Source organism: Calidris pugnax, unplaced genomic scaffold (assembly GCF_001431845.1).
Source record: "Calidris pugnax isolate Ruff unplaced genomic scaffold, ASM143184v1 scaffold55, whole genome shotgun sequence".
Lineage (NCBI taxonomy): Eukaryota > Metazoa > Chordata > Aves > Charadriiformes > Scolopacidae > Calidris > Calidris pugnax.
Window position 1 is genome coordinate 587,506 of NW_015090832.1, and position 25,278 is coordinate 612,783.

Genomic DNA, 25,278 nt, shown 5'->3' on the forward strand with positions numbered 1-25,278 from the left:
GAGGTGTGGGGGTTTCCAGTGGGGTTATTATTGTGTTGTTTGTTTTTGGTTTTTGTTTTTTTTTTGAAGACCACAATTTTAGATGGTCACCTTGGCAATCGTGTGAGACAGGAAATAGTTTTTACTTTTGGTAAAGGTTTTAAAGAGGGGGGAAAAGTTGAAAAAAAAAAAAAAAAAGGTGAAGCTGCCTGTGATTGTGGGCTGTGGCTATTACTAGGGCTAGGGTAGCTTGTACCTGCTATGGACTTTACCTGCTCTTATTCTGAGGGCAAGAACTCCCTGTAGCAACAAATGCCACTTCTGAGAAGTGAACGGCAAGTTTCCCTTCCTTTTGTATATGTGGATGTGAGGGTGGGCGAGGGGAAGAGCTTGCTTGTACAGTTTGTTGAAATGAAACCAGACATTTTTGGTTGTTCCTAAATAAAGAGCGTTAAAAAGAAAAAAAAAAAAAAAAAGATGATGGTGAATGGGCTGGTGATTGTACTCGGGGCCTGGGGGGAAGCCCGTGGGGTGCCCAAGGGATGCCCTGTGATGGGGGGGGCTACCCCATGCAGGGAAGTGTTTCTCTGGGAGCAGGGAATGCTCAGTCACAACCTTCCCCTTTGTTTTAAAATCATGGCAACTTACCCGTGGGGTGAGGCCATGAGTGAGTGACCCAGCAGGGACACCTCCGTCCTCAGAGGTCACCCCTTGTCCCCCATCCCCCTCGGGAATTGTTTAACCCTTCTGAGTGAACAACATTAAACCCAAGGCTGCTCCTGGATGTTTTTTTCCCCCCAAGTAGCAGCAAACTCCCTAAAAATGCTGGAGGAAGGTGCAGGCCCCCCACACCTCAGCTCCTTGGTGCATCTTCTGGGGAGGGGGCAAACTGCCAGACACCCAAACCCAAGCCACCACGCGTGTAATACTGACACTTTTATTGTCGTTTAAAGCTAGAGCGGCCTTGTAAACGTCGAGTTTCACTACTGGACCCATAGGCAGTGGCTATACAGGTAGGTAGATGCGATGCCGCCGGGACAGAGATAGGTGCTGCTGTGGTGGATGAAGTCTCCCCCCTCCTCTGAGCACCCTGGGAGCGGGTACAGCGAAGGATGGCTGCCAAGGGGCTCCGGCAGGAGGGAATCTCCAGGAATACAGGCACAGCAACGACGGCAGAGGGCTGGGGGAGGGTTATTTTGGGTCTCTTTCCTTGTCCTTACGGAGAGTTCCGTCTCGCAGCTCGGCGGCCGACAGGCTGCACGCACCGACGCGTGGAGAAGGTTGGGGTTGGGTTGGTTGTTTTTTTTTCTCCCCCAATATTGGTTTGTGTTATTATTTTATTTTTTTTTTTTAGTTCTCCACTGGAACACACTTCAGCGGAGAAACTGGAAAAGCTGCCTGAAAGTAGGCCATAGCAGTGCCGTTTCCATAGAAACCAGTTCACAGCGTGCCGTGAGATTCACAAGCACTTGGAGGTGCTTTCGCCCGCCGAGAGGGGCTACAGCCGGTTGTCCCCGTTGACCCGGGTCCTCCGCAGTACCCTGCAGGGGGACACAGAGAGGGGGGACACAGCTCAGGATGGACCAAGGGTAATGCTCAGGTGTCAAAAGCCACCCCCGTGGGAGGAAAGCGGGGGCTTAGCTTGTCCCCCCCATGCTGGGGGAAAGTGCCACCGGCTGTGGGGTGGTGGCTCCCCATCCCACCCTCCCTTACACCCAAAGCAGCAATTCCCCACAAGGACTGGCACAACTTTCACGCTGAAATTTAGGGTTTCACAGAATCTTCTAGGTTGGAAGGGCCACCGGCTGTAGGGTGGTGGCTCCCCATCCCACCCTCCCATGCACCCCAAAGCAGCGATTCCCCACAAGGACTGGCACAACTTTCATGCTGAAATTTAGGGTTTCACAGAATTAATCACAGAATCTTCTAGGTTGGAAGGGACCTTAAAGATCATCTTGTCCAACCGTCAACCTAACTGACAAAAACAGACACCCACACAACAAACAAGGAGCATCATCACTAAACCATACCTCCCAGCACTTCATCAACCCGTCTTTTGAACACCTCCAGGGATGGTGCCTCAACCACCTCCCTGGGCAGCCCATTCCAATGGCTGAGAACCCTTTCAGTGAAAAAAATTTTCCTAATATCCAGCCTGAACCTCCCCTGGTGTAACTTGAGGCCATTTCCTCTTGTCCTGTCGCCTGTGACTTGAGAGAAGAGACCGACCCCCATCTCTCTACACCCTCCTTTCAGGGAGTTGTAGAGAGCAATAAGGTCTCCCCTCAGCCTCCTCTTCTCCAGGCTGAATAACCCCAGTTCCCTCAGCCTCTCCTCATCAGACTTATTCTCCAGACCCCTCACCATCTTTGTCACCCTTCTCTGGACCCACTCCAGCACCTCAATGTCTTTTTTATGGTAGGGGGCCCAAAACTGGACACAGTTTCCCCAGGACAAAGGAGGCTGCAGCTCAGCTCTGGGTTAGTGTGGTTCTGCGTTTATCAGCCCGCACCTGGGGGGGAGACTAAATGCTGGGGAGGGGAGACCTCCAGGAGCACTGCCCTACCTTCGCTCCCGGCTCTCAAAGTGGTCAGCGAGCTGCTCCTGGGACACTCGGAAATCCTCAAAGGGCTGCTGGTACCGCGACTCGAAGGATCCCTCCCTGCCCCTGCTCGACAGCAGCTGGCTGGAAGCATCCCCTGCTCGTTCCCGGAGGGCTGAGGCACTGAAGAGGTTTATTTCACCGTTCTCCTGCTTGGATTAGAAAAAAAATATATAAATATATACATATATATTAAAGGGCTTGGGATTTCAAAGTGTGTGTCTCGCAGTAAAGGCCGTCCTGCCGCAGGGACCTGCTGCCACGCAGGGTGTGCGGGGCTTGGGGGGACCCTGGGGGTTTGCAACGTTGCAGCTGCTGCGTCTTGAACAAATATTGCTGGCTCCCTCCAACATCATTTTAAATGAAGAAATAAAAGAAATATCTGTCTCTGACAGAGCTCTGCCCTCCTCTCATGCCAACGCGGATGGCCTCGGGCCAGCCGGGCTCCGTGAGCCTGAGCTGTAACCTCCCTGGAGTGCAGATGGGAACTGGGATGGAGCAAACCTGCCTCCCCCAGCTCTTGCTGAGGGAATGTCCAGCCCAGTCCAACATGGTCTGGGCAGGACTCTGCCTGAAACATCCCGGGTGGCTGCAGGAGGCCAGCCCAGCGTTTGCCATCCCACCAGCACCAGAATCTCAGCTGAGTGGCACAGAGCCGTGCCGCTGCGGGGACAAGCGGAGCAGGACACTCCTGTCCTTACCTTGCTAGGGAAAATGTCTATCTTGACCAGCAAGGAAGCCAGCTCCAGGTTCTCACTGTAGTTGTTCTTCAGGGGTACAGCTCGGAAACCTACAGCAGAGACAGCCCCGGTGTCACTCGTGGCACAGGCACGTGTTGGTCCCCTGGCACAGAATTCAAGGGGGTCTTCTCCACCCACCACCCCCCCAGCTCCCCTCAAGTTGGGTTGGTCCCAAGGGATGTTAGCACATGGCTTCTGCCTTCCTTGACCTAGTTGGTCATGGGGACAGAGGGACTGAGCCAGCCAAGGGACTGAGAGCGTCCTCCCATGAAACTCAGCATCTCCCTGGCTAACGATGCAGTTAGCAAACTGGTGAGGACCACCATGACACCCCCCTCCTCCCTGCTTCCCCGAGCGCTTTACCTGTCTTCAAGCCTTTCACCAGGAAGGTGGCCTGAGCCAGGAAGTTCTCGTCGCTGAACATGTCCTCCTCGTACACCACGAAGCGGAGGAAGGCAAAGTCGGGGTTGCTGACCTGAAAGTGGAACTGCTTCGGGGTCCAGAGAGGGTTCAGGCCGTTATCCGCTAATGAGAAAACACTGGTGTCAATGGGCAGCCCCAGCTGAGCCCTGTGTGTCCCTCCCACTGCCCATCAGGGCTGATGCTGAGCTTGGGGGCTTTGCCCATGGCTCACACCACGGTCAGGAGTGGTGGTGTGTCCCTCTCCCTTCCCTTTGCTCACCCACGATCTCTGTTTTCTGCTTGGCGTTGTCGTACTCAGCCCCGGACACCTCCACCTCCACAAAAGGACAAACGATTCCCCTTCCATTTTTGGGAAGGTGCCGGGCCCCCAGGACCTGGGCAGAGAGCAGGGGAGACTTGGTAAGAGATGAGAGCAAAGAGGAAAAAAAAACCAAACTTGTTTGCATAGCAAGGTGTTGGTTTTTTTTCAAATAAATCACCCTGGCCCTGCTAATTGAAGAGAGGAGAGACACTGACAGCCAGCCCAGCCCCACCTGCCTCTTGCAGAAAAACAGCTCCCACCCCTGGAAGCTGCTATGGCATTACCAATCACCACTTTGATGTGTAAGCCCTTAAAAAAAAAAAAAAAAAAAAAAAAGCTGAACCACCCCAGGTTCCTTCAGGCTGGGACCACAGCACCCCTCCTCCAGCCAAGCCGCCTTCTCCTGCCCGCAGAGCTAAGCTGGACATCCCCCTTCTCCCACGGAGCTTCTTGGCCCTCCTGCCTTGCCTTGAGGACGAAAAGGAGCTGCTCTGCCTCCTGTTTGCGGCACAGTCTGTGCTCAACTCAAATGACAACCTGCTTCCTTGCAGGAGAAAGAAATCCCAGTTCCCTCTTGCCAGCGGCCATATGTCGCTCCGGCGTGCTGTGGGCACGCTGCTCCTGCCGGGGAAGGACGCGCTGCCAACGCTGGATCATGTGCTTTGAGTCACGCTGGGCTCGAGACGGCTTCTCCATCCGTGAAAGCTGCCTTTGGTGGGGACATGGGGCAGTTTTGCCAGAGGACAAAAGGCTGAGCCCCGTCTCTTAAAGGAGACGGTGACAGGCTACGGCACAGCGACTCCTGAGACCTGGCGGTTGGTTGCAGCGGCATCCCGGGATGCAGGAAGAGTTTGGAAAACAGATGGTGCAGGGAAACGGTGCCAGGGATTTTTAGGGAGGCAGTGGATACGGGGTCACTGGTGCAGATGGGACTTGATCGGATGCCCTCACTGTGGCTCTCTTTGGTGGGATCACTCCGAAACAGAGGTGGCCCCAGAGGAGCTGCGCTTTGTGCGTGTTGTCAGAAACCTGTGAGGGCAGGATCTCTGCTGCCTCCTCCCTGAGGGCTGCTTGAGCTGAGGGACTTGCAGAGGAGGTGCTGACCCACAGCTCGGCTCTGAGACCACTAGAGACGCCTGCACAGGCTCATGGGACACCCGCTATCCAAACATGAGAGCCTTCTGGTTTGGCACAGCCACAACCTTCCCGTCCCTCCGGAGGTTTGTCTGGCGAGCTGTCCCATACCCCTGCAGAGCCTCTGCTGTGCAGCTCCGTGAGCTGACACCGGGATGGTCCAGCCCCAGTCCCACCATCCGGGAAGAAAAAGATTCAATGGGCACCCACAGTCCATCCTCTGGCACACCCCACCAGCAGCCCCCCTCTCCTCTTATCATCACAACACAGAAATGGGCTGAAAAGTCCGTTTCAACCTCAAGCATCTTCCCGAGAGGGGCCATGGAAACGTGGAGCCCAGAGCAACTGAGTGACAAGGAGGGGACAAGGCAGAGGTCTTGTGTTACCCCATTGGGAGCCACCCTGTGCTTGGATGGTCCCAGCCAAGCCCTGGGGACAGGGTTGCCACCTCCGTGGCTCATGGATGCCACCTGCTGGCACCGGGCCCTGGGCAGGAAAGGTCCCAGGAGAGCACCCAGGGATGCTCCTGCTGCTCCAGGCACCCAGTGGAGTCTGGAGTGCTTCCCTCAGCAGCACCCATGGGTATCCTCGCTCAGCAAGGGCTCTCCAAGCCTTTGTGTGGGACAGGGGCTGAGGGGTTTGGTCAGGAACACGGAAAAAATATTAAATCACCCCAAGGTTGATAGAACCACCTGGATCCAACCCCATCTTCCTCCCAAGCTGGGAGGAGGCACTGACCTCAATGGAGATGGAGAGCGGCTCAACGCCCCGCAGCGTGCTCTTGTCGAAGGGGTCGAAGATGTCATCCCGCATGTTGGTGGGCTGCAAGACGTAGCCACACTGGCCGTTGGACATGAACAAGGCCTGGTTCATCTGCATGGGCTTGTCTGGAGAGCACAGGCAGGAGGGAGATGGAGGGAGGAGACCCTGCGCCCTTTCCACAAGCCCCATCATTACTGGGGCCTGGTGGGAAGCCCTTTGCAAGGGGACCTGGCCCACCCCTTGGCAATGCCTCGTGCGCCGTGGCCTCCCTGCAGCCTGTGCACGTGCTGGGGCCACAGGGGGACTTTCTCATCCAGGATCTGCCCAACTACCCAGTGCTCCGTGGGTCACCCCCTTCTCTCCCTCCCTCTCCTTTCAGCTTTCCTTGGGCTGGCTCCTAGCGTGTGCCAACCCCAGCCTGTGAGATGCTTGAATTCACAAAAGGAATGAAAAAGGCAGCAGGAAGAAAGAGGCAGGTGATTTTGTGGTGGGGGTTAATGAGCTGAAGGGGTCACGGCAGGGTTTGGCAAGGGGATGGCTGGGCTGCATGGCAGGAGCAGGGGTGGAAGCTCAGGAAAGGTGAGCAGAGCAGTGAGATTGACTCAGAGCCTGCAACCTGCTGGTGTCTCAGGGCTGGGGCTGCACCTTCCCCTTTGGTACCTTCCCCTGACTGTCACCAGGGACCTCGGGGGAACTCCCTCTTTCGTCCCCATTCCATCCTGTCCTCATGGCATCACAACCTCCTGGCTCAGCCCAGCTCCCTGGTCAATCCAACCCTCTGGAGCACATTTTCCCAGCGGCAACCACACATCTGGACACGAACAGCAGGTCTTGCTCCCTGCAGAGCCCCTCCTAGACCCCCCCCTTTGTCAGGACCAGGTTAGCAGGGGTGCAGGCAGGTGGCTGGAGGAGGCACCAGTTACGCCAGGAGCACATCCACCTTCCCTGCTTGCTGCCCTCACCTGGGGTCTGGAAGTTGAGTGCTACCAGCTGGCTGCCACAGATCCACATGGGCAGGGGGTCGTAGTTGGAGGAGTCGAGGCGCTGGCCCTTGGGGTAGATGCGGGAGAGCTGCAGGCGGTTGTACTGCAGGAACTTCTTGCCTTTGATCTTGTTGACGTACTTTTCCGCCTTGGTCTCAGGGAAGGAGGACATATCTCGGTAACAGGCCCTCTCTGTGCCAATCTCTGGGAGGAGACATCACAGCATAAGACAGGAGCACATTCCCTTTCCAGACACTTCAACCAACCAACCCAGGCCCCTTCCTACCACCATCCTCTCCTCCCTTGGCTCAGCCACCATCAGGTTCTGCAGACCTTGCTCTGCCCCAGCGGGCGTTTGCCAGGTGCCCAGCACCGATGGCTGAAAGCATCAAAACCACTCTCAGCCATGGGACATGGTGCTCCTCAGCCCCACTCCTTCAGCAGCTGCTCTGGACGGTGACAGATCCCAGCAACAGAGCGATGAGGAAAGGAACTTCCACCCTCTGGAGAAGGACTTTTCCAAAGCTCCAATGTAAACTGGTTCCGCCTTGCTTTGGACACCAGCCCTCTGCTGAGATTTAGCCAAAGCAACTCCTCGTGGCACACCACGGGGTCTGTAACACCGTGGTGACTGCCTGTGGTAGCCACCAGAGCAGCAGATGCTCACTCTCTTCATCGAAGGGCACAGGTCGGCAATAGACCACTAGCTCCGAAAGCTCCAGGGCAATCTTCTTCCTCCTCTCCATCATCTTCCCTTCAGAGAGCTGCCAAGAGAGGGAGAGAGAGGTGTCAGGGCCAGGTGGGAGCAGTAGTGCTGGATAACCCAGCTCATCAACTGGGGTCAACGGCAGCACCAGCCTGGTGTGGGCTCCTGCTCACCCTGTGGTCTGCTAGGTCTGCATGGGGGGACATGACAAAAGTGCCCATGGGAAAGGTCTTTGGTGGGTCTTCCTGGAGCAGGACTGGCACTGGTACCAGTGCAGAGTGGCTGTGGCCTTGTAGCTGAGCCTTGCCACCCTCCATGGATGGAGATTCCCCACCTCTCGAGGCTGCAACACCCTCCCAATGGACCGATCTTCCCAGACGTCCAGCCTGAACTTCTCAAGTCACAATGAGTGGCCACCACCCCTTGCTATCTTATCAAAGGTTACTCTGTCATTGTCACCTTTGTAACTGCTCTGCCAGTTGTCACAGGTGGTCATCTCACTGTCTCCCCACCAGCCTCCACCTGCTCCTCAGCTCCTGGGAAATCCAGGAGGTGGCAAGGAGGTGTCTCCCCTGCCAAGGGCTCTCCAGACTCACCCGTGCGTCGGCCGTCTGGGCTGCCTCCCGGATCTTCTTCACCCAGTCCAGCAAGTCCTCGTGCGTGTCGGCTGCCACATCAAGGGACAAGCGTGACACCGAGGCCATGCTGATGGAGAAGACGAAGAGGCGGTTGTTCTTCCCCTCGGGACGGATGGCTGCGTGGGAAAAGGGAGCAGAGAGCAAGGTCACAAGCAGATGCTGAGCCAAGTCCTTCACGCCACAGAGGGAGGAAGGGAGAGGACACTGAGGGACTCTCGTGGCTGCCCTGGGACTCTTCAGCTAAAAGAAGCTCCCATTTCTGGTGACTGGAGGCAAAAGATGGAGCTCAGGAAGCAATAGGTGAGGATGGAAAGCGTATCCTGAGAGGGCTAAGGAGCCTCATGGAGCCTCTGTAATCGCTTTTCCTCCCATTCCTGCATCTTCCTCACTCTGCCCTGAATTGCCCAGATGGCAACAGTCACCTGGAGCACAACACCCTCTGAAATCTGGGAAGCAGAGGGACCATAGGGAGCTGCAGGTTGGACCTGGCTCAGCGGTGCCCAGGGGCTCCACAGCCTGGACCACACGTATGTGAGGGAGGACCAATTCTTACAGAAAGGAAGGAGCCTACAAAATTCTATCTGAGCTCCCTTGCCCGTGGGGAGCAGGTTCAAGGTGTGCCGGAGAGGTTCCTTGGCATGACCCCGGATGCTCCTTGGCTGTACTCAGGCTGCAGGGACATGCCTGAGCCCCAAAACCTGAGGAACCCTCTGCTAGGAGCAGCAGCAGAGTGTGCCACCACACAGCAGGCATGCACCACAGAGATGCTTTCACTTGCTCAGGCACAGGGGTGTTTGGAGACAGATGGACACCAAAGTCCTTGGGCCCAGAAGACCTGCAAAAGGCTCCAACACCCCCTGCTCCTCCATCCCTCCCCGGCACTCACCGATCTGGCAGGAGGGCACGTCCAGGACACCTCCAAGCAGGTCTCCCAGGGGGCTGTTCTCATCCAGCTGCTGCTGGGAAGGAAGCACAGGCAGGATGGTGTTGGGCACAGCGCTGGGCACTGCAGCAGGGTGTGAGGGGCTGAGCCCACACGCTCCTCCCCACCACCCTCCTCGCTCCTCTCAGGCACCAGCTCACCTCCCGCTCCGGCTCCAGGCTGCTGGGACCAGTAATTTCCTCCACGTAGTTGGAAGGGAACCACAGCTGCTTCTTGCCGCCATAATCTCCTCTCCACCTGAAAGAAAGGGAAGGGGCAGCATCAGCACCCACCATGAGCACCTTGCCTGGGGGTCACGGGCAACAGGCAGCTCCTCCATCATCTGCTTTTAGGGTTTGTGTGGCTTTGGGGCTGTACAGCAATCCCCAAATGGACCCAACCCTAGAAGGGACACACCTTTGTATGGATGGTGACACCAAGGCTTGACCGGATCCCCGAGGGAAAAAGCAGGCTCAGGACCAACTCACCAGCCTCCTTCCTGTTTCTCCACGTTCTGGATGATGGCGTTTTTGGTGAAGGTGAGCTCGTCCTCCCGCTGTGCCTTGTAGTCAAACAGGGCTTTGACTGCGCACTGCAACGAGGAGGGGTCCCATGAGGCTGGGCAGAGGACGGACACACGGACAACGAGCCCATGGGATGAAACATGTTTGTTGGGGGGGACTGTGAGGCACATCGTGTGCAGGAACCATCCAACCCTGCTGCTAGAGGCTTCCAGACCCTAGTGACCCTTGCAGAACAAATCGAGGCACCCATTTATGCCAAACCAGAAGTCACAAGTCTGGTGTGGCCCCACACAGCCACTTCCCTTTGGGCTAGAGCCACTGATGGGTTCAGTCTGGAGAGTTCAGAACAAGAGGCAGCTCAGCCTGGGAACCTCCAGGCTCAGCGTGTCCCCCTGCATGGTCTAGAAACGAGTGTGCAAAATAACACAGCTCTTGGAAAATAGACACTTGCTAAACCCTCAGCACTGCCAGTTTTTTCATGCCAAGTGGTGAGACTGTACCTTGAAGGTGGGCATGGGGTTGGCTTCCACGTAGAACCCAGGGTGGCGTCCCTCGTAAAGGGCTCCGTAGTCCGGCTCCTGTGGAAACAAAGGGCCAGGTGCCAACTGTGGCTCCACAGAACAGGTCCCCTGCCTTGGGGGAGGTAGGGAGAACAAGACCAAAGACGATGCTGCACACAGCAAACGGAGCCCCACGCCCACACTCCCTGCTGGCTCGGGTCAGAGGGACAGCAATAAATCTCACTTAAGCCATTAGGTGTTTCCAACAGGGCGTGAAGCCCTGGGAGATGTGGACTGTGAAGCGCAGAGGTGGCTCACACAACACCACTTCAAGGCACCAGCCCAAAATGGACCTGTCCATCATCCTTTGGCTTAACTCTTCCAATGGCCGCCCACACTCACCGCCGTCCCTATCTTCTCCAGCGTCTCCTCGTTGATGGGGTACCTCAGCTTCATCTTGCGGTACAGCGGGTGCTTCTCATAGTAGCTGATCAAGTCCACCAGGCTCTCGAACTCGGAGTTGCCAAGCAGCACGGTCTGTCCCTCCTGCTGCACTCGGCAGTGTTTGATCTTCCCTTCCGCCCTGGCAGGTGGAAAAGACAGAGAGAAGCCACTTGGCACCGGGCAACAGAAAGTCTCAGCCAAAATAAACACACCCAAGCAAAAGGTGCCCCTGGGCTTGCTGCTGAGCACAGCCACGTCCCATAAGGAGATGATGAGAGGAGGAGCAGGGTCCAAAAGGCTCTTGTGGGGCTGTAAGGTTTACCCAGGGCCATCCAGGAGAGAGAAGAGCTCTGGGAGGACTCACGGCCCCTCTCTCCTGGTCTTTCACACACCATGGAATCCCAGCCCACCACCCTCCTCGCAGGGACGCACCGGAAGGAGATGGCGTAGGAGCTGGGCTCGCTCCTCTTGCGCACCAGGAAGGCTCCGTCGCGTGGCACCCGCATCAGCATGTGCTCGGCTTGGGCCCGGGTGAGGTTGGCGTGGTACCACCTTTCAAGGAAAGACACGTCACTGTCCACGGGCCTCTGTACATCCATGCTCATCCCACACCTCTGCCATGCCACATGGCTTCCCCTCCAGCCCACAAAGGGCTGCCTGAATCCTCCAAAGGAGGACGGGGAGCAGAGATCATCATATAACATCGCAACAGGGCTGTCTTCTCCTTTCTGTGGGACAGGCAGGAACAGAGCCAATTGCTGACACGCAGCATGGGGAAGGGCATCCCAACCAAGCCTGGTACCTCCTGGTACCTCCAGTGATCTTCCAAGACAACTAGCTCCATCAACAACAAAGCTGGCCAGCATGGCTGCTGTGACAGAGAGAGCTCCACGGGGAGCAAGTGTGGACCAGAGAGCTCCAGCAAGGACAGAAGGACTCCAGCAAGGCTTTTCCATGGGGTTCCAACTGCCCAGAGGACATGACCCACCCTCTCTAAACACACACTCACTCTTTGCTCTCATGGGCATTGGTCTGTGGCACGGGCTCTGTCAGCCTCATCTCAAACTCGTTGCACCTCAGCGGCACCTCCTGGTAGTGGGTGATGAGGTCGTAGAGGCTGTCGAACACCAGGTTGTCCGTCAGGAAGAACTTGGGGCTGCCAGCGTCCTGCCGCGAGTGGATCCGGCAGTGCTGCACCTTCCCGTTACGCCTGCGGAAGAGGAAGAGGATCAACCAGGGTCATCCATGGAGATTCTGCACCTGCCTCAGGCACAGCTCCAGGCTGGACACAGCATCCCTGCCCCACAGGAGACCCATTGCACAAGGCTCCCAAGGAACTTGATGGTGCACCATCAAGGTGAGTCTGCACCAAGATGGTGAGCTGACACAGAGCGGGCACAGAAGAAGGGGACCATTAGGGAATGGGACCCCACCACTGATGAGGATATCAAGATGAAGACTACCCCGTGAGTGACCCCGAGCCTGTGGCCCTCACCAGAAGGAGAGGGTGTAGTCTCCAACAAAGGTCTCGCTCTCTCTGACGAGGAAGGAGCCGTCGGGGGCCCCCGTCTCGATGCAGTACTCGGTCAGCAGCCGCTCCGCGATGTGCCGCCCGTCACGTCCCGCTCCCAGCTTCCCGTGGAACCACTTCTCCGTGGAGTGGAGCTCCGTGCTGTTGCTCACCTGTGTGGAAAAACCCACCGTCTGGGCTTACTGAGGGCAGGCTCGCTGTGTTCTGCTCAAGAGGCTTCCAGCCAGGACCAGGGAGTTTCTGAAGTAGCTCCCACCCTTCCCACCACAGGATCTCCCCCTTGAAGTCAGCTGGCAGTGGAGACTCTCAGCTCCTTGGGCAGTCAGGACCTTTCTCCAGGTGAACAACTTAGCACCACACAAGAGAGCCCTCACCTCCTTTTGCTCCTCCTCATCTTCGTTTCCTTGGTCACTGGTTGTCTCCCCAGAGTAATAGATCTTGCTGCTGGTCAGGACAAAGTAATGTGGGTTCCACTCCTGCAAGGAAACAAACTCTGAGCAAAGAGACCCCCCCGAGGAAGCACCGAGCTGGCCCACCACCCATCCGTGGGGTCATCTCTCCCTGATCAGCACAAGCAGTGAGGGGTGATGGCATCTGCGAAGGGCAGTCACCAGCAACACTGATTTCAGTGGTGTCACAGGAGCTTCCAAGACATCCCCCGGATCCCAAGCATGGATTTATTGGTAGCAAAAAAAGGCACATGATAGGTCCTGCACACAAAGTAGCTGCAGATCCCACTGCAAACACCCCAGCACGTGTTAAAAGGAGACGACCAAACGAAGGGCAAACCAACCAACCAACTCTGCAGGGATTCAGCAGGGGGCTATCAGCGATGAGGACATCAGAGATGGTTATGTGGCTTTACCATTGCACTTTCCTATCTTCCAAAAACTATCCTCAATGGCTTTGCCTGACAGACCCTCAGCGAAGCAAAGCAGCTGAAGAAGGGGACCGCGTAAGTGCGCCCAGGAAAAGGAATGCTTTACAAAGCAGAATGCTCGTTTGGGTGCGTCAAGTGGCACTTGGTAAGAGGCAGCCGGGTCTAGAAATGCAGACCATGGCCAGGACTTACTGCAGAGACAGACAACAGGCTTATAGGGATTACACAAGAGCAGCTGCAGAGCATCAGCCCAGAGCTCCCTCTAGCTCAGCCTTCTGCCTCTAACAAGGACCAACGGGAGGTGCCTAGGGAAGAGCACAGGAGAGAGCCAGCAGAAAAACTCCCCCAGCCCTCAGAGACTCCTAAGAAACAGGACAGGCCAACGGCCCCTTGGATCAGTTGCACCACAGCCCTTCCTTCCAGGGCCCCATGGAGTCACCGTGTCATTTATGGAGCCCTTGGAGCGGGGTGAGGGTGACAGCGGCAGAGAGACGTACGTGATTGATGGGGTCTTCCAGGTAGAGGATCCCGTTCTTGATGGAGTTGCTGATGTCGTTCTCCGAATACATTACGGACGTGGGTAGCTCCTCGTAAGCACTGCCCTCTGCCAGCTTCTTGTGCTGTGGGACGAGAGAGCAGGTCAGGCACCCAAAAAGCAGCATGGATTTCACAGAATCTTCATGGTTGGAAGGGACTTTTGAGATCACTGAGTCCAACCACAAAAAAACAAAACAAAACAAAGCAAAACAACCCTCCACAAACAGACACAAAGCAACAATCCCAGGCACTAAAGCATGCCCTGAAGAGCCACATCTACACGTTTCTTAAATACCTCCAGGGACGGCGACTCCACCACCTCCCTGGGCAGGCTGTTCCAGTGCCTGACCACCCTCTCAGGAAAGTCATTCTTCCCAATATCTAATCTAAACCTCCCCTGCTGCAACAACCCCATTTCCTGGTGAACAACCCCAAAACACCAAGCCTGCTGCAGGGGGCTCCTCTGGACTAAAATGCCCAAGGTAAGACCCATACCCCAGTGATCATCAAATGGCACTAAAGTCTCACCCTTTCTTCCCACAGGTGTTTCCTGCAGGAGAAATACCACCATCCCCCAAGCTCTCATGAAAGGCAGCACCCAGCTGCTGAGCTCATTTCCCAGCAGCTCCTCTGAAGGCAAGAGAGCTCTTCGTCTCCAATTCTTTTTAGCATCAGGTCTCCATCTCCAACCCCATGCTGCCGATCAACCCCTTCCAGAGGTAAGCAGCTGCCCCTGGTCCCACACCCTCACCCCATCTGCCCCCACTGTCTCCACTTCGGAGCCTTGCTGGGGAAGGGAGTTCACCTTGATGAGAATTTTCCTTTTGAGCTGGTTTGGAGAGGGAAGTCCATCAGCAGAAATATCGACTGGTTTGGTCAAGAGCATGTCCCCAAAGACCTTCTTGAAATTCTGAGCCATGTTCCTCTGCTGAGCAATGCTGCAGTGGTCCTCAATGGACAGAATGACAGGGAAACTGGGAGAAGAAAAAGAGCCATGAGAACCAGAACAGTGTATGGATGGAACCAATGCCTTCTGAGCTCCACTTCAAGACCTGGCCTCTGTGCCCTCAAAGAGCAGTTCTGTCCTGTCTTAACCCCCCTACAGCAAGGTGTCCCCATTGCTGCTGGCAATGCACAGAGAGGAGAAGGACCAGAGAACTACCAGGGTTTATCCAAAGCCTTCCCTCCCACAACTTTTTTTCTGGAAGAAATCCCCCTTTGGTTGGGAGACACAACGACATACTTTCTTCCCACCGAATCCCAAGCGTGTGGTCTTGTCCCAGATCTCTGGATAAAGGAGGGCTTCACTTTGCTACAGCCTTGGCTCTACCCTCTCTTTGCCCTCCTGGCAGAGCCCACGTCCCTGTTGTACTCACTCGGAGGTGACAAAGGCATGCTCCTTGATAGTGACCAAGACATCAGAGAACTTGATCTTGGTGGTTAAGGTGTGTCCATGGTAGATGACCGGCATGCCATCGGGACCGTCCCAGCAATCCACTGAAAGAAACGCATGGGGAAAGCTTAGCCCAAAGGCTGGAATATAGGCAGGACTTGGACATGAGATGGACTCAACCAAGCACTGCTGGGAACGCATCGGATGGTAATAAAGGAGCGAGACGAAAGTGAAGATCTTTCTGGGAGACCACAAAGCTCAAAATGTTCCACCCAGTCCCACAAAGCAAACAACCCCAGCCCCTTCAGCACATCATCATGGTGACAATGGACAGGCTGGAGAGGTGGGCTCAGGTGAACCTCATGAGGTTCAACAAGAGCAAATGCAAGGTTCTGCACCTGGGCCGGAACGATCCTCACCATCAGTACAGACTAGGGGGTGAGGTACTAGAAAGCAGCCATGAGGAAAGGGACTTGGGGGTGCTGGTGGATGAGAAGCTGGACATGAGCAGGCAGTGGGCACTTGCAGCCCAGAAGGCCAATCCCATCCTGGGCTGCATCAAAAGATGCATTGCCAGCAGGTCCAGAGAGGTAATTCTTCCACTTTACTCTGCTCTGGTGAGACCTCACCTGGAGTATTGTGTGCAGGTCTGGAGCCCTCAATACAGGAAGGGCATGGACCTGATGGAGAGGGTCCAGAGGAGGGCCACGAGGATGATCGGGGGATGGAGCACCTCTGCTACGAGGACAGGCTGAGGGAGCTGGGGTTGTTCAGCCTGGAGAAGAGGAGGCTCCGGGGAGACCTAATAGCAGCCTTCCAGTACCTGAAGGGGCCTACAGGAAGGCTGGGGAGAACCCGTTTACAAAGGCCTGCAGTGACAGGACGAGGGGAAATGGCTTCAAGCTGGAGGGGAACAGATTTAGACTGGAGATTAGGAGTCGGTTCTTCACTGTGAGGGTGGTGGAGCACTGGAACAGGTTGCCCAGGGAGGTGGTTGAGGCCCCTTCCCTGGAGATATTCAAGGTGAGGCTCGATGAGGCCCTGGGCAACCTGGTCTAGTTGGGGGTGTCCCTGCTGACTGCGGGGAGGTCAGACTAGATGACCTTTGGAGGTCCCTTCCGGCCTGGACAACTCTATGACTCTATGACAGTGCTACCCCTGGCACATCAAACATCAGCCCTGCCTTCCACACAAAGCCTTGCTGACCACCACCAAGCTGTGGTGACGACGGAGCGAGCAGCACTGGCTGCGGGTACTCACGTTCGATACAGCGGCACCCCATGCGCAGGCAGCGGGCGTAGGCCTCCAGCGAGGACTCGCTCGAGAACTGATCCCCCGTCAGGTACCTTTCATGTGAGAGAAGACATCAGCAAAGCAACGTGCTCACCATGGGTACAGATGTCTGCTGGGACATCGGGACCTGCCTCTGCGATGTAAGGAACGGCGACAGGGACTCTCCCCCAAACCTGCCACCCTCCCCAGCTGAGGGGTTCAGCTCTGACCCACTGTGCAAGCACTCCTCTGAGGTCCAGCCTTGCTGCTGGCTCTTGAGATAAGCCTCAAAGAGCCACATCAAAGAGAGCCCCCTGGATCAGGCAGAAGCAGCCTGAGAGCAAGGTCAGACCAGCTCTTGTCGGCAGAGAGGAGCTCGCTGCCTGCCCTGCTGGCTGCTCAGCTGGCTTAGGTTCTCAGTCCTTCAAATTTGGGCTAAGGTGCTACCACTGCATCCCATGAGCAGGGAGCTCAGAAGGAAAATGGCCACTTTCAGCCTGCTGGGTTTTTATCACATCTGTCCTCAGAGGACATGGCTAATGGTAAGAAATCACCCGAGTGACAACCAGGGACCTGAAAGTGCAGTCTGTGCAGGTGTGTGCTGCTGACAACGCCTGAGCAGAACATTGATGGTTAAACCATGGAGGGGGGACTGGGGGACCAAGAGGAAAGTCTCTGACCCTGATTTGGAAAAGTCTACTTGACCCATCGCTAGGTTTGGGCAGAATCAGGAGAGTCCCACCCTGGCACAGGAGAAGAAGACAGGTGGAAAGAGCCATCCCCTAGTCCTTACGTGTTGTGTGAGGAGGAGATCCAGTAATGGGAGAGGGGGTTGTTCATGTTCTCCAGACACACCATGTCCAGTTGCGAGTTCCAGATGTTGTTCTCTTTGGAAAACAGGAAGGTGAGAAACTGCTCAGGAAGAAACAGAAGTGTGTTAATGATGCAGAGGAGCCTGGTGCTGTGCTTTAGCTTCACACACATCTCACTCTCCGTGTCAGCAGCTACCGAGCAGGGAGCTATTTTCTAAGCTCAGCATAGACCAGCCAGAGGCAACCAAGACAGCACACAGGTACCTGACCACAGCATCAGGCACTGCCACCTACCCTCTGAGCTGTGCCAGGGATCTGGGTACAAATCCTTTGACCCAGCTGGAGACAAATTAATTGCTCTACATTTTATTTTGAGGCTCACACGGCAGCAAAAGCTCACTAAGGCCATGTGGATAAGGGGACCTTTGCATAGGAGTCAGTCCAGAGTGCCAAGGACATGGTCATCTCCAGTTAGTTTTATTCTTTTGGTTTCAGCTTTTCTTGCTTTAAAAAAAATCCTTACATGACCCAAAAGGGCATTAAGCCAAATGCAGCCCCTTTCCTCCCCCAAATGGACTGCGTGGTGAGCACTCCCAGCTGCACACGCTCAGCACAAGAAGAGAGCCCAGAAGTCATTCCCTTTGCCAGCCAGCTCTTGCGCAACACAGAGTCCCACCATGGTCATCCACCACGTTCATCTCCTGCAGCAATGCAGCTTCCAGGAGACGTCATGCTTTAAACACCACCGCCCCATGGCGAAGGCAGAGCTGTCACACCACAGCACACACCACGCCAGGGATGTCCCACCACACTCCACCCCACCCCATAACCACTACAGTTCAAGGTGTCTTACTTCATCCAGGGAGAAATAAGGCTCGTCAATCTCTCTCAAAGGGTCTCTCAGAAAGTTGAACATGAAGTCCTGTACCTGAAGGGTGTCTGCAGCCCAGAGCTCCTGCAAACCCCAAGAGGGACATAAAAAGAAATCATTTCAGAAAGCATTATCCAAAACCACGTGCAGCTCATCCAACTAGAAGCTTTAACCATCAAGGAGGCAGCTTTTATTGCAAGACCATCTCTGGCAGGAATCCAACAGTCAGCACAAATGCTGGAGAGCACGCAACTGCAGAAATCTGTCCAGTTTGTAAGGGGTCTTCATTTTCTCAGTGCCGTGCATTTTTTCCCTGCGATAGCTCCTTTGCACACATCTGCCACCCCTCCTCCTTCGGCAGCAGAAGCCAGCTCAGCTTCCTTTTGCTTCTCTCTCTCCCTGTGTCTCTTTCACCAGGCCATCAAAATGGATGTGTCTCTTTGCTGGTTAACCCTCTACTTGCTGCAGACCACGGGCAGGGAGGTGGCAGTGGAAGGGAGGGAGGACGGTGCAAAGCAGGAGGCCTCATGCTCTCGTGTAAGGCATGGCCGTGCCTTCACGAGCCACCCCTGTCCTCTTGGAGAAGACCAGCAACAAGGCAGGAGCCCAGCAAGAGTTGAAATAAAGGGTCTGCAGAGCCTGCAAACATGCTGCTTGCACCTTACGGGTGCCTGAGCCTTGTTGGACAACCCAAGATGGCTTTTGAACGCAAAGGTCAGCAATCAGATTGATTGGCTGCTCCTCAGGACCTGCTGAGATCTCCTGAGCAGACAGGATGGACCATGATGCTTCAGCTGCTGGGTAAATCTCCACTGACCAGTTCCTTCCTCCTGGACCCTCCACCACTCTCAGACCTTCTGCTCTTGGTCCCTTTTCTGACCAGGGTGCCTGGCTGAGGCCAGGTTTACCCTCACCAGCTCTTCCCCTGCATCACCTCCTGCTCCAGGAAGGATGCGCTCAGGCTGTGGCCGTGTCAGGCAGAGCACCCCAGGACCAAATCATCCCAGCTCCATGGCAAGATCCCCCTACCCCTTTGTCTCTCCCCTGGGCCTGTGTCAAGCTCACCCTCTGGTACTCCAGCAAGAACTTCTGGAACTCCAGTAGTGACACCCTGAAGTGCTCAGACCTTTCTCCAGCCCTGAAAAGCAGAGAGAGAGAGAGAGATTGACAGAGAAGCTTTGGTCGCTCATGCAGCACATCACGACCAACTGTTACCAGCATCATGGGAGATGCCACCTGCAACCACCATGGTGCAAGCAACATGTGCCCCGAGCAAGGAGCGCTGTGAGAGCAGAATGGGATGTGTAGGGAGAGATGAGGAGGGCATGACAGCAAACACACAGCAGCTGAGATGACATGTCCACACCTCAGTGCCAGGGACTGCTCCAGGAGCAGTCCAGGAGCCACGCTGCCACAAGTATGACAACATGAAACTGGTGAAGGGCAGCAAATATCATCAGAGGGATGGATTTGTACAAAAAATAGAGGGGCTGGCTCGTACAAGAGTGAAAAGAACGGAATAGGTGCAGGGCAGTCAAGGGGTGACTGTAGACAGGACTGACCCACAGGTATCCAGAGGACATGGACTCGAGGAAGCAAGGCAGGGAATGAAGGAGGGAACTGTTTGTAGCTGATGATCTCAAAAGACTTGTCCATGAATGTACCAGTAATGGACAGCCAAGGGCCACGCTGGGGACTAACACCAAAAAAACCCAGAAATGGGTTGGGCAGTGCTGGCTGCCCTGGGCAGAGGGGTGCTGAGGTCCTGCCAACTCTCTTTTCTATGGTTATAGGAAATAAAAAGAGAGAAAACCACAGGGAATTACCTGGGCAAAGTAACAAGTCTTTTACTCTCTAGCTTCTGTGTCTAAATTCAAGCTCTTTTTACCACGGCGGAGATGAGCACAGGGCAGGGAAGGGCACAGTTGGCAGTGGCACCACAGGCACTGCCCGCACCAGCACCAACCACGAGGATAATCTTTGGGAGATGGCTCAAGGTCCAATTAACTTCACATAAACTGAGGGGTTTTGGAGGCAGCTGACCTGAGCTGGCTCTCTGTCTGGGAGGAAGAGAGTCCTCACTGACCTGAGCCAAAGTGTCTACAGCAAAGATGCTCATTCAGAGTGCAAAAACACAAGTGGTGTGGTGGCAAGCAAGAGGTGTAGAGCGTGCCCCATCCCTGACACGCTGCTGCAGGCACCAAAGCACATCGGGGAGGAAAAGCAAACAGCCCCTTCCCCTGCAAATTCAGAGAATCACCCACCTTTCTAGGAACGGGACGTCCATCTGCAAAAGAAGAAGCACAAACGTTAGGTTTGCACTGATCTCACCAACGTATGTGAAAGCACAAATTGATCAAGAAGGTAATGGGGACAGCAAACCACCACTGTGCAGCTCGGCTTTCCTTACACCATCGCTCCCATACCCCCTGCCCCAGCCCCAGCAGCCCCGTGCTCACCAGCCTGCACCAATAGCTTCTTTAGTCCCTGTCACCCCTGGCCCAGAGGTAGGAGACAAGAGCTATTAGCTGAGGGCAGCAGGATTAAATAGGCAATTAAGAGGGAATTCCCCAGTAACAAATACTCCCTTCCCCTTCCCAGCCCTGGAGAATTCAGTTCTTACCATTTTCTGGGCGCTGAACATCAGGCTACGGTAGAGCTGTGCGAACTGCCCGTACGTGATATCCCCGTTCCTCTGCTCCACATCCTGTGGCCAAAAAAGACCAAAAAAACAAACAGAGAGGTTTTACGGGGGCCACAGGCAACTTTGCATGGCCTGAGGAGTATCTCCTCCCACCAAGATTCCCAGGGAAAAAGGAGGAGAGAAGGGCCAAAACCTGGTCAGACTTTGACTCCTTCCTTTGTCCATCTTTGCTGGGGCAGTGGGACCCCCATAGTGCGCCGGCCACAGGCTCATCCTGATTTGAGTTATGCGGTTCCCCAAAGTCATCCACATAAAGGCACCGAAGTGCTGATTAAAAATTGTTATTGTTTACTTGAATAGTTACAAAAGGATCATTTTTTTTTGTTGTTGTTTGCAGAGAGCACCTCAAGTGCCTGGAAACTGCAAGACCCAAAGTGTGCACTCTCCTTCAGGTACACTGCTCTTTGGCATCGGAGAAGAGCACGGGTGGGAATGGATGGTCATCACAAGATGACCCTCCAATTCCTGGGTCTCCAGGGACGCTGGCAGAGCTGCCCATCACCTGGTGGCAATGGGATGCAGGACCTGGGATGCAAGGACCCCCCGGGATGTGGGACTAGCTGGCCTCGCTGCCTGTCCTCCCACACTCTACCCCACCAGCACAAAGGCCTAGACCGGAGCCAGGAGCAATGTGGGGCGCGGGGGAGGCAGGGTGGGGCGAAAAGAGGGTGCTGGGCCACAAACGGGCCAGGGTGCGGCAACCAGTGGGAGCTGGCACCTCTTCAGTCGCCACCGTGGGTGGGGGCCCTCCCGGGAAAGGCTGGGAGCCTCTGCAATATGCAAACGTGCCGTGGGAGTTCAACCACCACCAGGTTCTGCTCAAAGGCAGGCAACAGGCTCCTGGGGGTCCCCAGTGCCGAGGAGGAGAGCGGAGCAGGGAGGGGGTCACACACTCACCGTGAGTCTCTCCCGCAGGAACCTCATGTTGGGGACCCGGTAGTTGACCTGAGACAGCATGTTCTTCAGATCCTTGGCGGAGATCCTGGCTCAGCCGGGGAAAGAAGGGGAAACATGTTCAGAAGGTCTGGGATGGTGGGATCTCACCCTGAGACCAAGGACACCATGTACACTGAGTGGCCGTGGCCAAAGGGACATCAGCTGTGAGACAGAAGGATGGATACATGTCCCCAGAAGGACACCGGGGTTGGGACCAAAGCCATCCCAATGAACTCTGCATCTCCACTGCCCATGAGGAGCAGAGAGAGGTGCTTCCATCCTGATGGGAACTGCAAACACTGCTCCTACCACCTCCCAACACAGTCCTGGCACCATCAGCCCACACTGGGCATGCAGTGCCTACTGCTTTATGGGAGCGACTGGGGAGAAGCATTTTTTCAAGCATCTGTGCCCAAACATGGATGCTGAGTGACCAAACCGCTTCCCAAACCCACTGCCTGGCCTGTGGAGGGCAGGCTTTGCAAGTGGTTTGGACCTGGCTAATTTTATCCTAAAGAGAGGAAAAAAGCCATTTTCAGTGTCTAGCCACAGGCATAACACTGCTGCCCTCCCCCCGGGGGGCCCCTTCACACCAAAAATGCTGGTTCCTGGACTGGGGAAGGCTCTGCTGCCAACACCAAGTGGGATCCCACACCAGGCAGGCTCAGACAGGCAGCACGAAGCCCTGGGCTACCCCTGCCCACCCTGGCGTTGGTCACCCGTGGGGCAACAGCCCCGCAGCAAGGAAAAACACGGATGTCTCCCATCTGCAGGACTGAAGAAGCCCAGAGGTCTGCATGCAATCATCTTCTGGCAGCTCCTGCCTTAAAAGCCGGTCCTCAGAGTCCGCCCCCAGCAATCACAGATGCTGCTTTTGCTCCCCCCCAGCCCCTGGAGTGAGTGGGAACCCAGGACCTTATGGGATGCTCCCCCATCCCACAAAGAATAGGGCAGGTCTGAGCTTGGGAACGCTCACAGCTTTGGGGTGCAAATATAAGATGTCCCGTGCAGGGGGTCACTCCATCGTCTGCGTGTCTTTTATGCTCTTCCCTGAAAACAGGGTGATCTCCAACGACACCGAAAGGAGCAGGAATGGAGGGAGCCCCAAGGAGAGGGAGAAACCGGCCGGTGTCAGGCGCTGCGCAGACGAGGTCCTCCGCAGCCGGTGGGACACAGAGAGCCCTTGTTTCTGGGCTCAGAGCTGCAGGGGACCCGGACACAGGCAGGGCCAGAGCAGGATCTGGCCCAATTCATGTGCCCAAGGCCAGCACACAGCTGGCCAAGGACTGTGCAAGCAGCGTCCTGCCACTCGCTGGCCAGACAGGACAAAAAAAAAAATTAAAAAAAAAATGGAAAAAGCTGGCAAATGGCATCATCCTCCCCTTCCCCCTGGCTGGATGAGCTACAGAGCCAGCAAAACGCTCCGCAGGGGCAGCAGCTTCAGTGTCTCCCCCCTCCGCCTCCATCTCCCCCAGAAAAAGTTACCCCCAGGGCTCAGGGTGAGCGTTTTGGGGAGGGGAAGCCTGGCCTTTCCCTTCTCCAATGCACCCAGCACCCAAGGCTGCTGTGCAGGGTGCTGGGCAACCCCCAGGGCAGGGGGTAGCAGCTATGGGGTGCTGGGTAACAGGGAAATGGGGTGATGTTGGGGGGAAGCAAGCCAGGAGTGCAACAGCGACTCGTGAGAGATGCCCTCACGTGTCAAGGACCACAGCATCAGTTCTTGTGGGACCCCCCATGGGACACCCAGAGTCCCCAGGGCCACCCAGCAGCATTCCCCTCTTGGTAAGAGGCTGAAGTTGCAAAAAAGGTCTTGGAAAAAGAGCAGGAGGGGCTGCAGCATCAGGATGGGCAGGAGGCACGGGGCTGGAGCCAGCGCCTGGCTCTGGTGATGCTGGGCTGTTTCACAGGGAGGTGTTGGACCGTGGCACCATGACGGCACCCGGAGAGGTGACAGCAAACCCTGTAAAAGCTGTGACCAGCATTTCCCTCTCTGCTCTGGTAGGTGACGGAGCACGGAAGGATTTTATTTACTGTGTGTTATTAATAATGTCAAAGCGTTGGAGACCTTGGATAAACAGCTTGGTACTATTTTGAGACTAGAAAGTAAAAACCAAATAAACAAACTAATTTCTTCTGCGGAAGTTTTTTAAGGTCTTATGACAAACAGGCCAAAGGAGAGATCCAGCCCTCTCACAGGCGATGGAAACATTCCCCAGTGCCATAACTCTGCTCCCAGCTCTCCTCGCCAGAGGTGAAACAGTCTCCTCTGCAGCAGTTTGGAAAAAAAAAAAAAAGCAACCAGAAAAACCCAGCATCCTGTTATCCTCCTCTTTCCACCTCACCTCCCTTGGAAAAACAAATACCCAAAGGTCCAGCAGCCAGTGAAAACAGCCAACATCTGCCGGCGCGCTGGAAGGTATGTACCGGCACCCAGCCGGGAGGAGGAGGAAAGGAAAGGGCTCTGGTGCAGGAGGCTCGGGCGAGGATGGGGCACAGGAACACCACAGACCATCTCTTCAGCTGCCAAAAAACCCGCCCGTTCTGGAAAGGACCAAGGATGGTTGGCAAAAGAAGCGTTTTGCCAAAAACCCACAACTCAGCATCCTGTTATCCTCCTCTTTCCACCTCACCTCCCTTGGAAAAACAAATACCCAAAGGTCCAGCAGCCAGTGAAAACAGCCAACATCTGCCGGCGCGCTGGAAGGTATGCACCGGCACCCAGCCGGGAGGAGGAGGAAAGGAAAGGGCTCTGGTGCAGGAGGCTCGGGCGAGGATGGGGCACAGGAACACCACAGACCATCTCTTCAGCTGCCAAAAAAACCGCCCGTTCTGGAAAGGACCAAAGATGGTTTGTAAAAGAAGCGTTTTGCCAAAAACCCACAACTCGCCATTCCCTTTTCAAACCCATTTCCAGGCTCAGAGGCAAAAGCAAAGAGCCCAGTGACACCGAAGTTAATGCTGAAACGCCTCATAATGGGCCAAGATTTCTTCCAAGAGATGTACGTGCCCCATAACTGCTGCCTCTACCCTGCAGAGAACACATGGATGCTTGTAAAATGGGGAGACCCAAAAATCTTTCCGTATTCCCCCTCTGTTGGCGTTTTGCTCCTTTCACTGTCTGGGCTGGAGCAGCAGCTCTTCTAATTAACTGCTTTGCATTGAAAGCTCTCCCCTTGGTTGATAAGTAAGGAATATATTGTATTTTGCTGCCTTAATTCTAAACGCTAATAGGGAGACGATAAGAAAAGCAACAGGCTGGCTCTCAGCTCTGCTGATCATGCCTTGGGCAGATGAATCTGAACATGCAATCTCCTTTGTCCTGCTGGGATGCCATTTCATCAGTTTTTCAGTATAATCAGATGAGAAAAAAAATCTTTTTTTTTTCCATTTCTCCTGAATTCATCCTCCAAAACCCCCACGCAGAACCCCCCCAGCACCTGCCCCAGTGCTCTCCATTGCTGAATTAAGAAATATTACGCCCGGTCACCACTGAAAACCAGTTCACTGCGTAGAAAACCCCAGCCTGGATTTGAAAGGTGTGTGGCATATGCAGAGCAGCTGCAAGAGATTAAAGGCGTCTCTCCTTTCCTTTCTGCCTCTGCAAGGATTTATCCCTCCTCCGCAAAATCCCTGTGCACCCAACGGTGCTCTCGCCACATCACAATATAAATCACTGCAAAGGCA

At 55.2% G+C, this 25,278-nt stretch overlaps 1 protein-coding gene across 4 annotated transcripts in view; it reads right to left on the reverse strand.

Moving 5' to 3' along the window:
* Window positions 1–900: 900 nt before the first annotated feature.
* The window catches only part of PLCG1 (phospholipase C gamma 1), a 48,847-nt gene continuing 24,469 nt past the window's right edge, over window positions 901–25,278 (reverse strand). The window contains exons 5-32 of one of the 4 annotated variants that reach the window (XM_014941288.1): window positions 21,556–21,640; window positions 20,578–20,661; window positions 20,219–20,241; window positions 19,020–19,092; window positions 17,937–18,038; window positions 17,065–17,183; window positions 16,260–16,345; window positions 14,983–15,103; window positions 14,412–14,580; window positions 13,567–13,689; window positions 12,564–12,665; window positions 12,154–12,341; window positions 11,668–11,868; window positions 11,091–11,210; window positions 10,617–10,797; window positions 10,215–10,292; window positions 9,679–9,782; window positions 9,352–9,448; window positions 9,155–9,224; window positions 8,227–8,384; window positions 7,592–7,688; window positions 6,904–7,128; window positions 5,918–6,066; window positions 4,004–4,118; window positions 3,685–3,846; window positions 3,283–3,371; window positions 2,546–2,730; window positions 901–1,520 (exon numbers count right to left, since the gene is read on the reverse strand). In XM_014941288.1, coding sequence (XP_014796774.1) covers window positions 1,478–1,520; window positions 2,546–2,730; window positions 3,283–3,371; window positions 3,685–3,846; window positions 4,004–4,118; window positions 5,918–6,066; window positions 6,904–7,128; window positions 7,592–7,688; window positions 8,227–8,384; window positions 9,155–9,224; window positions 9,352–9,448; window positions 9,679–9,782; window positions 10,215–10,292; window positions 10,617–10,797; window positions 11,091–11,210; window positions 11,668–11,868; window positions 12,154–12,341; window positions 12,564–12,665; window positions 13,567–13,689; window positions 14,412–14,580; window positions 14,983–15,103; window positions 16,260–16,345; window positions 17,065–17,183; window positions 17,937–18,038; window positions 19,020–19,092; window positions 20,219–20,241; window positions 20,578–20,661; window positions 21,556–21,640 — 3,349 coding nt within the window. In that variant the 3' untranslated portion in view covers window positions 901–1,477. Of the gene's footprint in view, window positions 1,521–2,545; window positions 2,734–3,282; window positions 3,372–3,684; window positions 3,847–4,003; window positions 4,119–5,917; window positions 6,067–6,903; window positions 7,129–7,591; window positions 7,689–8,226; window positions 8,385–9,154; window positions 9,228–9,351; window positions 9,449–9,678; window positions 9,783–10,214; window positions 10,293–10,616; window positions 10,798–11,090; window positions 11,211–11,667; window positions 11,869–12,153; window positions 12,342–12,563; window positions 12,666–13,566; window positions 13,690–14,411; window positions 14,581–14,982; window positions 15,104–16,259; window positions 16,346–17,064; window positions 17,184–17,936; window positions 18,039–19,019; window positions 19,093–20,218; window positions 20,242–20,577; window positions 20,662–21,555; window positions 21,641–25,278 lie in introns of all 4 variants that reach the window. The other 3 variants (XM_014941286.1, XM_014941287.1, XM_014941285.1) reach the window with 3 other exon arrangements.